Source organism: Trachemys scripta, chromosome 1 (genome assembly GCF_013100865.1).
Source record: "Trachemys scripta elegans isolate TJP31775 chromosome 1, CAS_Tse_1.0, whole genome shotgun sequence".
Classification (NCBI taxonomy): Eukaryota; Metazoa; Chordata; order Testudines; family Emydidae; genus Trachemys; species Trachemys scripta.
Window position 1 is genome coordinate 96884569 of NC_048298.1, and position 15167 is coordinate 96899735.

Below are 15167 nucleotides of genomic sequence, written 5' to 3' on the forward strand. Positions count from 1 at the left end.
GCCGGTGGTTGGGGCGGTGCCGGCTCCGTGAGAGCTATCAAGTCTCTCGCCGCCTCGAAGGCCTCAGGAGTCGACGGGAGGCACTGAATCACCGCCGGTCTCGGTGGAGACGTTGTCCGCACCGGACTCAACGGCTTCGGCGCCGGAGTCGACGGTGCTGGAGGCACCTGTTTCCGGTGCTCCACCGGCGGACGCGGCTCTACCCCCGGCACTGGGGGAGCCGGCGTCTTCGGCACGGTGGTCCCCGTTTTATGGGCTTTTTTATGCCCTGGGGATAACGAACGGCGCCGAGGCACTTGCTGTACCTGCGGTGCCGACGAGGTCCGGTGCCGGGGAGGCTTGTCCGACGCCGCTCGCGTGGTCGTCGCTGCCGGCGCCGCCGGGGCACTGCGCACCGAGGCGCTAGGTGCCGGGGCCTGAGTAGTGGATGGACTCAGTGCCGCCTCCATTAAGAGTTGCCGGAGCCGAAAGTCCCGCTCCTTCTTGGTCCTAGGTCTGAAGGCCTTACAGATCTTACACTTATCTGTTTGATGGGACTCTCCCAGGCACTTCAGACAGGAGTCGTGCGGGTCACTCGTGGGCATAGGCTTTGCGCAGGAGGCGCACTGCTTGAAGCCGGGAGCGTTGGGCATGAGCCCGGTCCCGGTGCCGGGGGAGAAAAAGGGGGAGAGACCCCCTTAATCCCCTGAACTAATATAACAACTTTACAACTATTAACTATTTAACTATAAACACTAAAACTATCTAACTGCTATAACAAATGAAGCTAGGGAGAGTGGAGATCAGCTATGCCGCGCTCCACAGTTCCAACGACCGTCAGGGGCGGTAAGAAGGAACTGAGGGGGCGCCGGGTCGGCTGGGGTATATATTCAGCGCCATGAGGGCGCCACTCTAGGGGGCTCCACAGCCGACCCGCCGGTGTTGCTAGGGTAGAAAATCTTCCGACGATCGTGCACGCGGCGCGCACACACCTAATGGAATGGATATGAGCAAGCACTCGAAGAAGAACACACAGTTTCCACTGAGTATTGTACCAAATCTGTGACCTCTGGGAACTTTGGTGGTTGTCACTATGTCCATTCCCTTGCCATTCAGGACTTCACAGATAGGCAGCTCAGATCCTCTCTGCTCAATAAACACAAGTCTCTAATACTTGAGCAGATACACTGGCGCAGTTCTGATTATAACCAATAGAAGGCAGTGGTGCGCACATCATTCACCATGGTAACATGTAACCAAGAGCAGGCATTGCAGCACATTTGGAATTTGTTCCCCTTCTTTTCGGATGTAGCAACATTTCTTTCCACTAGGAAGTCATTTTATTTATGACGATGAAGAGGAAGAGAAATTCAGTTAGTAGCCTCAGTGACGTGTTAATATTGCAGTTTGCTTATTGGGGGCAATGAACACTGGGATTTGGTGTAAACCTGTCTTCCTTCCAACGTTATGACATTACATTTTCATTCAAAACCTTTCTCCATTTTCAATGTAGCCAGAATGTGAAGAATATGGAGATGGAGAGTGACAAGATCATCCCTAAAGAACAGTCCACCAAACCCGATTGCACAGAGTTAATAGCACCTGGAACGCCGATTCAGTTTGACATGGTACTTCCTGCAACTGAATTCTTGGATCAAAACAGAGGTGGCAGGTACAGCCAGCTAACTTTCAACAAATTTGACCAAACGGTTTGAGAGGAAAGGGCTATTCCCTTTACAACGTTTGTGTATGATCATTCAAACTGATAATGAGAACTTTCATAAAATCAATCTGCTGCTCTGAGCACATATGTGATTAGATTTTCTTAAAAATATTTTTCAGGCGCACAAACCCATTTGGAGAATCTGAAGACAGCAAGAACGATGAAGAAGGTAAACACTTTTTTGGCTCATTATAATGGAGTAATAGTCACAAGCATACGTATAGGAGTATTAACAGCTTTATAGATGGTTTTTCAGCCCAGTGCTGGGTGCCCAACCAGCAGCCGCTGTTCTCAGGCCCCCCCGCTCCTCCCCTGCAATAGTCTTGCAACCCCCTTTTGGATTGGGACCCCCACTTTGAGAAACGCTGACCTAATATAAGGGGCCTCTGATCTCAACTAAGGCTTATGGGTAGGGCTCTACCCAAATAATGGCTGTGAAAAACGCATCACAAACCATGAAATCTCGCTATTGAAGGGGGAGAAAGGGTAGGGCTGGGATGCCCCAGCTGGGAGCTCCTACCATGCACCAGGCTCCAGCTGCTAGTCCCGACAGGGCTGGGGAGGAATGGAACGTCCTCTTCCCCTGTATAGCTACTATTGGGGGGTGGGGGGGAGGAATCAGACCCACCTCCGCCGACTGCAGTAAGCTCCGTGGCTGCTGCCTTCAGAGCCCAGGGCTGAAGTAGTACAGAAGCAAGGGTAGCAATCCCGTGACCCCCTTACAACAGCTTTGCGACTCCTCCCAGTGACGCCCCCTGCCCCCAGTTACAACACGGTGACATTTCAGATGTCAACATCTGAAACCATGAAACTGAGTAATTTTACAATCCTACGACTGAAATTAACCAAAATGGACCATGCATTTGGTAGGGCCCTACAGTTCTGGGTGCTGCTGTATAATACAAATAGTAAATAAGAGCTTGTGATGGAGATGGGCACTTAGCTTAGTATGCAATAAGCAAGGAATTTTAAACAGAAATTTTATCACATGAGATTAGAACCGGAGGCTTTATGCAGAATTATTGTACAGTTTTTAAGAGTGATAAATAAAGAGTCAGTCCAATTACTTAAAAAACAGCCATCCCAGAGCTGGAGCAGCGGTGAGAGAAAGACCAAGGGTGGTATTACAAGTCAAAAAGAAAAAAACTTCAATAAAAAATTAATCAGTTACAAAATGTAATATATATTTGTCTGCTGTAATTCTTATTTGTTACACTTGCACGCAGTCCAAGCATTTGGTAAAGCTGGGTCAGACTAAAACCTGGCTAACAGGGAATATGATTGAAGAGGAAATGATGTGAAAGGCACAGTTATCCCAAGTTAGGACCCAGTAATTGACCATAGTTTTTCAGAACAGTTCTGGTAGGAATTAGATATTTGATAACTCTGAACACAGTCATGAATCAGTGTAGTACAGGAGCCCACTGCTTTGTATTCCAGATTCACTCTTGCAGCAGATGTTTGTAGTTCGGTTTTTAGGATCTATGGCTGTTCAGTCAGATGATACAAATGAGGTGATTTATGAAGCTATGAGGCAAGTGTTGGCTGCTCGTGCCATCCATAACATCTTCCGTACAACTGAATCCCATCTAATGGTCACCACCAAGAGTCTCAGGTAGAGTAAAATTCTTAACACACTCAGCCCTACTATTCTGTTTTCCATTTGAGGTATCTACAGGCAACAGGGTGTTTTTAAATACGCCACCTTTGTTTCCCCAAAGGGTAGGAGATTTACACATATGGATCTCTACAGACAAAATAACAAAAGTTTGAACAGGGAAAGCCCCATTGTTACAGGCATAATTTTTTTAATTATAAAGCCGATTGTGTCACTACAGTGGAGGAGGTTATAGCATCCACGCTGTAACCATTGCCTTTTGTAACAGACCAATGACTGGGCCCCCCACTCAGATCTCTTTAGAGTGAGACTAAGTTCTAGCAATAAACAAATCCCAAAGTTGCTCTGGTATCATCTAAAAGTTTGAAATTGGGGGTTTCTCCTGACCTGGGTGGGCCCCAGCTCCTGGGACTTGCTGTTGTAGAGGACTCCAACTCACATTAAAGTGGGTCCTTTCTTGTCTCACACAAGTTAGAAATCATCCCATCCAAACTTTCAGGATGCAGCAGGGCTGCATGTTACTTCAAGAACAGTAGCAGAGAGGTCTAGAAAGATCGCCTCTGTGCAGACACTCCTACTTCACTTCGAATTTGAAACACAATACTGCAAAATAGGTCACTTGTCCAGTTTTTATTGCTTTTAAATAAGTGTCAAAGCTGCCTCCCCATCAAAACTTTCAGATAGGCGAGCCAATGCACAAGTCAGGTTTCTCTCTCTCTCTCTCTCTCTCTCTCTCTCTTTATTTTGGGTGTTTTTATTAATTTGATAATGTACAAGTACAAACCTGTGTAGTACTAGTTCATGGCACGTAGGCTATTCCAAGTTTCCTATGCCATCAGAAAGACAGCATGGCAAAAGGCACTGGGCTGGGAGTCAGGGGAGCTGAATTCCATTCCTGGCTTTGCCACTGACCTACTGCAAGACTTTAGGCAAATCAGTTCAAGTGCGTGCCTCGGTTTCCCCATGTGTTAAATAGGTATAATGACCCTCTTTCTTTTGTAAAAGGTTTAAGCCAGTGGCTCTCAAACTTTTTTACTGCTGACCCCTTTTACATAGCAAGCTTCTGAATGTGACCCCCCCCCCCTTATAAATTAAAAATATTTTATATATTTAACACCATTATAAATGCTGGAGGCAAAGTAGGGTTTGGGGTGGAGGTTGACAGCTTGCGACCCCCTGAGGGGTCCCAACCCCCCAGTTTGAGAACCTCTGGTTTAAGCTATATGGCCGATGTCATTACAGAGGTGCTCAGTATTCTTACTTAAAACTTTTTATAATTGCAGGTTAATAGATCCTCAAACCCAAGTTACACGAACAACTGTAAGTAATTCTTCATCTTGATAGTAAAGTTTAAATAATTGCAACATCTCTTTGTTTCCCTCTGCACTGATAACATTTAATCCCCGAGAGGATTGGTCTCCCAACCTAGTTGAGCTTTTGCTAGTTTTAAAGTTCTCTAATATGCTTTTTCAGTTTGAACTTGCCAGTGTGACGCAGTTTGCTGCCCATCAGGATAACAAGAGACTGCTTGGTTTTGTGGTCCGTGTCACCGAGTCTCTGGGGGAAGAATCCATGAGTGCGAATATTTTTGAGAGCAACACAGAAGGCGAAAAGGTCTTGTGATTGGTTTATATTGTATTTTTATACAGTTTTTTAAAAAAATGAATAGTAGTGTCAGTCTGCCTTTCGGAAGCCTCCTATGGGGGAAGTGTTATAGAAACAGATTCAGGTGGCTTCCTTTATTCTTAATCTAATGATTGAGGGACATGGGATGGCATAAGCACATAGAAAGGAACTTATGTGAATGCTGATCCTACTATCTAAGGTCTTAGGAGTCAGTGTCCAGCAGCAATGCTGGCAAAAGCAAGGTTGTCACCTGTATTGTGACGGCTACCTTTAAGTTGTTGTATGCAGTATAGTTGTAGCTGTGTAAGTCTCAGGCTGTTAGAGAGAGAAGTTGCATGAGGTAATCTCTTTTATTGGACCAATATGTATAGGTGAGAGACAAGCTTTTGAGCTACACGGAGCTCTTCTTCCGGTCTGGGAAACATACATCCAGTGTCACAGCTAAATGCAAGGTGGAACAGATTGTTTAGCATAAGTAATTAACACGTATTCTAAGGGACCATTCAAGCCCTGAAAAGCACTGTGTGGCTCGAAAACTTGTCTCTCTCACTAACTGGCTTTGGTCCAATAGAAGATCTTACCTCACCCATATTTTCTCTCTAACTACCTTTAAGAAAACATGAATTGTGGGATAGTTGAAATAGACTGACAGGGGAGTGGGAGTGTTAACTCATTTCCTAATCTCCCAGACTTTACAACTTCTTATAGAGAAGAAGACAATGCAGAATGTGTCTCTGGTTTGATATTAATGGATACAGCTGCACATGAGATAACAAAAGGCTGTGCAAAAAACTAGTAGTAAAGATGGGAGAGACCAAGCCCACTACTGATGTGGAAGAACTTTTTTCATTAGTAAGTAAGGCCCTGATCCACCTAAGTTAGGCACCTGCCTCCCAGTTGATGTGGGTGTTTCTCTCACTCTCCTGTTGAAGTTGTTCAACAGTGTATGAATAATTAGTCATGGAAGCAGGGAGACTTGAGCTTAGTCTCCCACCTCCCAGGTATGTAGCCTAACCACTGAACTACAGCATCATTCTCTCTTGCCCAATGACTAAGTATTTATCCAAAGTGGAACAGCTTCAACAGGAGAAATTGAGGGAGCCCACATCAGAATAACCCACAACTCAGTAGTTAGAGCTCTGGTGAGAGATGGGAGATCCTCTTCAACCAAATCCTCTCCCCAGCTGCCTGAGGGGGCAGATTGAACCTGGGTCTCCCTCATCTTATGCGAGTGCTCTAACCATTGGGCTAGAAGTTGTGAGGTGGATACCACCACCACCACCACATCTTCCAGCTGTTTTGTGCAGAGTGAGGCACAGGAAACAAGTTAGGTGCCTGATTCCACATGCCGGAGCTAGGCACCTCCCTACAGCCTGGAATTAGGCGTCTATCTCCATGAGGGAGCGGTTCTTAGGATACACCCCTCTTGTTGGCATCTCCTCTTAAGTGGCTCCCTGCCTAGCGTGCTGGTTTTTTGTGGCTCTCCCCATTCTTTGTACAGGGAGTGTAGGTGCCTGACTCAGGCTTGGTGGAGCTGAGTGTTGTTCCCGTGATTTCCCAAGCATCTAAAAAGCTGAGTGTCATGATGCTTTGGGTCACTAAGGGTACACTGAAGCCACTAGTCTTTCCAGTGACTTCAGTGAGCATTGGAGCAGACCCTAGCTTTGTAAAACAGACCCATTTAGACGTGCATTCCTATGATAATAGGTTTTTTTAAAAGAGATACTCTAGCTATATGAACAGTCTCAGAAATGATGAATTTTCATTGCTGATGCTTCATACAAGTTAGCATAGATTTTTAAAGTTTTACTAAAAACTAAGTCCACTTTTTTTTTTTTTTTTTTTTTTTTGCAGATTTGTTATGCAATAAGTTTGGGAAAGGAAATTATTGAGGCTCAAAAGGTGAAGTATACTTGTTTTATTTTGATTTCCTCTCACCAGTCTCTCATTGTAATGCTCATTTATGTTCTGTAAATTTGACAGCACTGTGTGGCTCTCTTAGTGTATAAAATACAGTACAAACTGAAGACTACTGCTGCTACTGCACATTGAACACCGACATGCATTTAACTTAAACAGCTAAACAGCACAAGTTTACGTTTAATCTGATTCTGCACCAACCTAAATCGAATTTAAATATATATGCAATTGTCCACTGCAGGGAGAAAGTCCTTGTCAAGTTTAAAAATAAGCCCTCTAAGTTAGTGAAAAAGGCTCCAAAAAATGAAAAATTGAGATTTCTGCACTAATACTTCACTGTAACTATCCCCAACTCTTCTCCTCGGGGCTGAAAAGTTAGGATGTGTGTTTTCCACCCAAAATAAATGAAAGTTACAATTGTGAAGATTCATATCAAAACCTCATGATTTACCAAAATTTTCCTACACATTTCTGGTGTCACTGGAGTTCCAAAGCAAGTTAAATGTATCAATAGTTTACACAATAAGCAAAGTCCCCTTCTCCCAGCAAACAGGGTAAACTCATTATTTCTTCAATAGTTGACAAGTTACCCACAATTTTCATCAAATATTTCAAGGGCTGGAGTAGTAATTCCAGGCAAGAGCAGCAAATAAAAGCTCTAATCCTGAAAACAATCATGCATGTGTCTAATTTTGCACAAGTAGTCCCACTGTACTGCAAAGTTGGGACCAAAATCTCATATATATAGCCATATTTTAAAATATGTCATGTAGAGAACACAAACCTGAACAGAAACTCTATGTGCTAAAAAAAGAAAGATACCACAGCTTGTTGAACTTAATGTTCATTAACATCTTCATTTCAGGATCCAGAAGCACTAGCTCAGTTAATGATGTCCATGCCGCTAACAAATGATGGCAAATTCAAATTATTGAATGACCAATCAGAAGAGGATGGAGCCATACCTGAAGAGAGGGGGGAGGAGTCAGAAGCATAAACTTGTCATGCCTCATATGCTGGGTAGGAAGGGGGAAAGCAAGGAGTCTTTTTTGCAAAGAGCTCTGGTTTTCAAATGTTTGTGCACACCCTGGGCCAGATTCTGTTTTCTCTTACAGTAATGAGAATAAGGAGTAACTGAGTGTAGTTTCTCTTGACTTACAGTGGAGTGAGAGCAGAATCTTGCCTTCTGGGTTTGTTTGGAATAGCTGACAATCTTTTGTGGAGTATTTCAATGTTAGCTCCTTGATGCTGGCAGTCAGCTGAAATATGCTGACTGTTTGAAGCAAAGGGTTATTGTCACATTCTTCAGTTTTATACACTTTCGGTTAGTTTGGAGGTGCTGATCACCTTATTGACTTCAGTTGGAGGTGTAGATGCTCAGTCTCTCTGAAAATCAGGCCACTGTAGAAATTTTGTACCCATAGTGATTAGTAATTTCCATAGTTTGCATGATAGTGTATCTGAATGAAGGTTAAGAAAAATGCACTATTTACTTTATTTTCAAATGAAGTTTTTTAGTTTCTAGTGTACTTTAAGTGTAACAAGAATTTATCTTTTGTGCTAGTCTATTTACAAAACTATTTGATAAACACTAATTTTTTCCTATTAATCTATTTTTGTATTGCACCCAGAATAAGCTTACAAAATAAATTTAAGTGCCTATTCATCTTCATAGGGACCACACTTACTCAATTACAGAATGTATAAATCCTGGATATAACAACTCCTGGATTTGTTAGTTTTAAATACAACTAAAATGCAAACAGAATCCAGAACTAGTGAAGGAATTTGCATGTTTGTGTGTGGTTTTTATATGGTTAAGCTTCTTGAAAGTAACAGCCAGGGATCACGGTCATAAGTCAGTATGTTTATAGCATTAAGTATGGTTGTATAACATTAATTTTATGGTGAAATATAAAGTTTGACAGTCTGCAACAGTCTTCAATAAAAAAAAGTTTACCAATAAAATGCTAGATTATAAATCTGTGGCATAGTGACTGGTGTTTTCACATAGCTTGCTTGAACTGAGGCACTTTGTGCACTGGCTAAGGAGTTTTCTCCAGTTTCATCTGCAATAAGTTATACAGGACTTGCTTATGGAGGTTTTGCCATTTTGTGTTGCATAATCAAGAAGCAGCTGGTCGGTTAAATCACTGAAGACTGTATGCAGTGGCAAATACTTTAAAGACAGACAGCACAGGAAAACCCATACAGCATTGGTTCATGCTGTTCTCTATCTAGTTTCATTTAAAAAACTTAGCTGGAATAGCTGATTTAATTCAATCTAAATTTCTTGTTGGGCACTTAAGGAATTAGCTTTTCTGATACTAGAGCAGGGATTGTCAACCTTTAGCGGGCTGGGCGAGTTTAGTTACCTGCTGCGTCCGCAGGTTCGGCCGATGGGGGCTCCCGCTGGCTGTGGTTCGCTGCTCCAGGCCAATAGGAGCTGTGGGAAGCTGCAGCCAGCACATCCCCCAGCCTGCGCCGCTTCCCATGGCCAGTGGGAGCCCCAATCGGCTGAACCTGCGGGCGTGGGAGGTAACCAAACCAGCCCAGCCCACCAGGGTGCTTACCCTGGCAGGCTACGTGCCATAGGTTGCTGATCCTTTTACTAGAGAGCTTAAAGTTAACTAGAACAAGACAAGGAGGATAATCTTCCAAAATATCTTTGCCGATGCCCGTTTTGCATGGAATCAATGTGGCAGAAGGCCAGACACACATCAGATTCATCACTGAATGTAAGCACCATGCAAGTTAATTAGAATGAAGTATTACTTCTCCAACCCTGTGTATTGATTTGCTCACGTTACTACTGACACAAGCACTGTTCTGTAAGAACAGTCACACTGTTACCAAGAGAACTGAAACCTGCTTATAGTTCAGAGGACACCTGTTACTGAAGACAGAAAAAAAAAAATCAAAGAATGATGTTCTCAAAATTACATTTATTAACTTTCTGTACATCGTGTACTCTACTCACAGAACCAAAAAAAAGACTGAGGTAACAAAATACCCTTTTTGTAAAATGAGTTAGATAATACATCTTACATTTGGTCCTTCATACCTGAGAAATTGAAAATGGTTGTCATCAATGGCCATCCGATGAAAAGTTCAAATTTCCCTCCAACTTACAGAATGCAGTAGGATCTCAGGAATCTGCACTTCAGCAACCCACGAGCCAACAGCTATACACTAGAAGCATATTAGCTGCTCACTGAAGTGTAGATGGGTCAGCTGTTAGTGGAGCCATCATAGTGGAATCTCTCTCCTCAGCCCCCACAATTGGGCCAAGGGAAAGGGCACATGAGATGAGTCCTGGCATTCAGTAAGTCCCTGAAATCAGACTAGAGCATATACTAGACTCCTCCCCCCAGTACTGCTGTTGTGGGGGAAGGAAAATGGGGGTGGGAAAAGGGATGTGTAAGGCTGGACTCTCCTTGCTGCTTGATTGAAGAATAACAGCCAATCAGGAGAGGGGCATGAGCTTTTAAAAGGGTTGTTGCTACATGTCTGTTTCCTGTCACAGAAACAAGTGAAAGATGGCAACAGCTGCTGCTTTCTTGCTAGACAGGCAGCTTTCAGCAATGCCCCCCCCCCCCCCCCCCCGGGTTCCTGACTGAAAGGAAAGAGGAAGCTAGTCTATCAGTCCTCAGCAAAATGAAGCCAGCTGCAGCCATCCTTGTTCTCTCGCTCCCATTGGCTTTTTTGAGTGAAGTGGCAACAGCAGCTTTCCTAAGATTCTCCCTTCTCCCAACCAGCAGCCCAGAGTCTCATTTCCACAATTGTGCCCAAGCTGCAAGAGCTGCTGGACCAGGTTCTCACTGTAGTAGCACCACATGCAGTTGTAATCCCTAGTGAAATGGACGGGTTTAATGTGGAGCTCTTCCCCCACTGGCACATGTGGGAGTGTGCCCCAGTACTCCAGCTTGAAACTGAATGAATCCATACAACGGTTCCCCCCATTAGTGAGATTCTACTGCATAGTGAGATGTTTCAAATACATTACCTACAGTCCTATATTAACAAGAGCTATATCATTGTACATATGTATATATTCACACATACATTACACATCCACATATGCTACCTCTAAACAGGGTACTAAAAATAGCCTTTAGTCCTTCCTGTGGAATTTTGCTCATCAAAACCACATTAATCTGTTAGCACTGTACAGATCAGGCATATACACTATCCAAGATTAACTACAAAGTATTAAGGGTTTGTAATAGCATTCTTCCAAATTACAGGGCAAAAGGGAAAAGTGCAGACTTTATTATAGCATAGGTGTGCCATGAATGTACATATTTACATAGAGTCAATCTACAGGAGAAGTGAGAGAGACTCTAGCCATAGATTCTTTAGACCCCCAAGAACCTATGAACTATACCACTGAAGATTGGTCTGGAACAGGGACATATGCATATGCACATACAGGAGCAGGGAAGTTAGCAGTAGTAGCAGCACTGCTGAAAATGTTTGCTGTTGGCCCAAAGAGGTCAAACTAGACACAAATAATTAAAAATAATTACAAATTAAGTATGAATGTCTCATTGAAATAAAACAGCACTTCAAACAAATACAAATTAGGGTATGTAGCACTCTTTAGGGCCATCTCAGCAATTATGACAAATTGCAAATAAAGGATTTAATGAGTGCAGCCAAGTAAACGGTTTGTGATGCTTCTGCGTCATGTTTTCAGCATTAGGGGAAAAAATTCCATGCCAGTCTGGTCCCTTCAGTTTCAACAAAACATCATTTGTCCTAGATTTCTACATGAATCAGTGACTGATGGGGGCAAATATCAGGTGAGTCACACATTATATTAGTCATATATACATAATCAGTGACCAGCTTTGGAGTAATTATGAAATCTTTATAAAACAGCATCTTGCACTGTAATTAGGAGAGGAGGCTGGCAACTATGGTCCAATAAAATATACCATATGTACCAAAAAACTGCAAGTCATAGTTAAACTAACTGACGTGTTATTTAGCTAGCAAGATATTGTTTTATGTTCTGGGTGATTAAAACATAACAGTACCTTTTCATAGTTAGTGGTAGCTGGCATGTAATTTTAAGATAAGACTAGCCATTTGCTTGAGTCAGGAATCTGGATAACCACTGTAACTCTTGCACAATCTACAGCACTGTAGTCAGCACATGTTTACGTTATACAGAATTCTCACAGTGTACAGCAGCTTTTAGAGCCTGCAGTGCAATTATTGTTGATCATAAAGCATGTAAGACTGTTTGGACAACACAAAGGGTGTAACAGACCTACAAAGGTAAGGAGATATAGACTTGAGGCTGAAACTTGTGCTTAGGTACTACAGCATTCATGAAATGTAAGATTACTTAATATGCACAGACACCCGTTCATACAGTGCCTGGTCATAAGAGGAAGCACTATCTCTGGTTTTCTCTTCTCTGAATTTCCTTACTTTTGTAGATGAAAATCGGGCCTTCAATGTAAACCTAAAGCAGTTTCATTAGCTAATTCCCCCCCTTCTTTGGTATGAAAGAAGAAAAGGCAGGGAAAGTGAGCTACTGAAGGGGCCCTAAATCCCCTTAGGTCAGCTGATATGCCAATGGATCAATATCAATGAAGAATACAGGCTTTGTGATATGCTAATATTAATAAGGGTTTCTGAACTGTGTATCAGTCTCAATTTTCATTCACAAGGTATGCCGAGCATTATTATAGTGTGGTATGTGATTATGGTATTAGGTGCCACATATGCTCTGGATATGATGCATTCCCAGCACCCAAATTATTTTTCAGACAACAGACACTAGAAATGCAAATTGTCTGCCTTTAATTGTTTTTCCTGGTTGAAAAGATCACAAAATGCCCTAGTGCTAACCATGGAACAAAGGCCAACAAGGTCTTTTAAGTGATGTTTTAAAGTTAGGGATGCGAGAAAACATCTGAAATTAGGGAATTACTAATTCTGATCTGCACTTCTGTAACTTAAGATAACGGTTGTTCCTAAATCAAGGTTTTACATGCTACGTTTCAGCTCAGAACAAAATTTTGTAAATAATGTAATAAAGTCCTGAAAAATAGGGTTTTCCAAAGGAAATACGGACACAAAGTCAGCTATAGTAGCCCACTGGGTACTGCTACAGTATTGTACCGTTTTCTATTGATTTTAACACAAGAGGTAAATCAAATCTAGAGATTTTATCCCTACAAAAAGTTATTGGCAAGAACAGGATAATGAATAATTCTGATAGCTCATACAAATAATGCATCCCAGCAAGATCATTTCACAACAGGCTCTGCATGTGCAGTGGTGGAGAGGTCTCCGTTGCTTGTTTTAACAGATTCTTCTACAGAAGAAAAAAAGAGAAAAAAAGTTGAAACTAATAGATATATTCTATTTAAAACAATAATTTGTTTTAACCAGACATTAGAAAAAGTAAGCTTGCTATATACCAGGAACGTTCCAGTTCTATTCTCTTGGCTGAGATATCCTGACTGTGCAGCAATAAGGCCCTGACCCTGCAAAGCACTTACATGCACAACTTCGCTCCTGTGATCTCACATGAGCAAAGTTATACACGTGCTGGAATGGTTTGCAGAGTTAAGATCTAAGCACTGAAGGGAAAGCCTACGATATTGCTTCTCACAGCATTTCCGTTTAGCATAAACTTTCAAGCCTTGACTACTGCAGAACACACTTTGCACTCAACTGGCAAGTTTACCATGACTCTGAATACTTATCCTGACGTGTCTTTCAGAGGAATACTCTATATAATTGTGGCTGGTTAACTCAAAGTTACCACCGTAGTTGTCCTTTTCTATTAACTTTTTTTTTTTTTTTTAAATCTGAATAGTAATTTGAGCACCTCCACCCAGAGTGAATAGAAATTTTAAAATGTACATGAAAAACTAATGCTATTTCATCCTAAAAAAAGTTTCCTTAGTGAACTAGCCAGCTTCCCTTGGTAGAAACAATAACGGATCCTTTTAGGACAGTCCCCTTGATCTGTCTACTCCCTTTATGTTTCTGGCAGACTTACAGTGGCACATTTTATTTACATTTTTAAAATGAAAAATTGTGTGTTTTTAGCTGAAAACTCATAACATCTGTGATAAGAACCTACCAGAACTACAGACAGGAAGTTTATGTTGTATTACCTTTAAAAGAGGCATTTCTGGCCAAGTGCTGCTAGTTCTGTTTTCAACTTCACTACATTCACCTGAGTGGGATTAGCTATAGCAATTTTCCTAAATTGCTGGACAACCATACATCTACCTCACAATTCTTGTGAGCACTTTTCATTTTTTAAAGAGACAGACTTTCAACCACAGCATGCTAACTCTCCCTGCCCAAGAAAGCCTATAGAAATTTGTGTGGTAGGATTATTCTCCTGACACTGAATATATATAACGCCTACTAATGTTAATTGGGCGCTTCACCTAAACCATGAATCAACAATATACTCCTTAAATCCTATATTAGCAGCTCATTTGCCAAGATTGTGAGCATCTGCATGTTAGAAGTATAGTATGTTCAAGCTTTTATCTCCTTGCATGTTGCCAATGATCTCTGTATGAGTGTTAAAAATAGTTCCTTAATCACAGCTAAGGCTACGGTTTAGTCATGGGTATTTTTAGTATAAATCATGGACAGGTAATGGGCAATAAACAAAAATTCATGGCCTGTGATTGTACTATAAATACCCATGACTAAATCTTGGCTGTGGGGCCGCTCCAGCAGCGACCAATGTGGCTGTCCCCAGGGCTGCCAGAGCAGCTGTCCCTGGGGCCAGCTGCTTGGGTGGCCCTGGGGTCAGCCACAATGGCTGCTGCTGAAGTCGCAGAGAGTCACAGAATCTGTGACTTCCGTGACAGACCTGGAGCCCTAATCACTGCCACTGAACTGTAGCTAGTAGCAATGAAGAATAATTCAAATGGCATTCCTTCAAAGAGTTTATCATAAAGACAGTGGAGGGGAGGAGTATACCATTACCAAACTGGTGATGGTGAGAATGATAATGCATTTAGCCCATTAAGTGATATTACTGTTATTTGCCTTCCTCCCCCTATCACTGGCTTTTGGGCTCAATAATCCATTTTAAAATTCACTCCACTCCAGATATCATCACCATCAGCTGTCCTTGAGTCCTGAATCACCATTAGGTTCTGACAACATCTGGAGTGTGTAGGAGTTCTGCTGAATCAGCTGATAGTAAGAAAAATGTAGTTACACAGGACAAGGAGAGCGTGCCCCATGTTGAAGACTGAGTCATATTGCAAAGGAAACCACAAAATCCCAATCAGGGTATCTCTG

The 15167-nt window shown here is 42.3% G+C and overlaps 2 protein-coding genes across 2 annotated transcripts in view; one reads left to right on the forward strand and one right to left on the reverse strand.

Moving 5' to 3' along the window:
• APPL2 (adaptor protein, phosphotyrosine interacting with PH domain and leucine zipper 2) overlaps positions 1 to 8848 on the forward strand; it is a 62014-nt gene extending 53166 nt beyond the window's left edge. Inside the window, exons 16-22 of the mRNA XM_034756031.1 lie at positions 1493 to 1651; positions 1822 to 1871; positions 3143 to 3317; positions 4604 to 4640; positions 4794 to 4934; positions 6801 to 6848; positions 7732 to 8848. Of these exons, the coding sequence (XP_034611922.1) occupies positions 1493 to 1651; positions 1822 to 1871; positions 3143 to 3317; positions 4604 to 4640; positions 4794 to 4934; positions 6801 to 6848; positions 7732 to 7863 (742 nt within the window). The 3' untranslated portion in view covers positions 7864 to 8848. The remainder of the gene's footprint in view (positions 1 to 1492; positions 1652 to 1821; positions 1872 to 3142; positions 3318 to 4603; positions 4641 to 4793; positions 4935 to 6800; positions 6849 to 7731) is intronic.
• A 2274-nt stretch (positions 8849 to 11122) lies between these two features.
• The window catches only part of WASHC4 (WASH complex subunit 4), a 57675-nt gene continuing 53630 nt past the window's right edge, over positions 11123 to 15167 (reverse strand). The window contains exon 33 of the mRNA XM_034778363.1: positions 11123 to 13200. Coding sequence (XP_034634254.1) covers positions 13133 to 13200 — 68 coding nt within the window. The 3' untranslated portion in view covers positions 11123 to 13132. The remainder of the gene's footprint in view (positions 13201 to 15167) is intronic.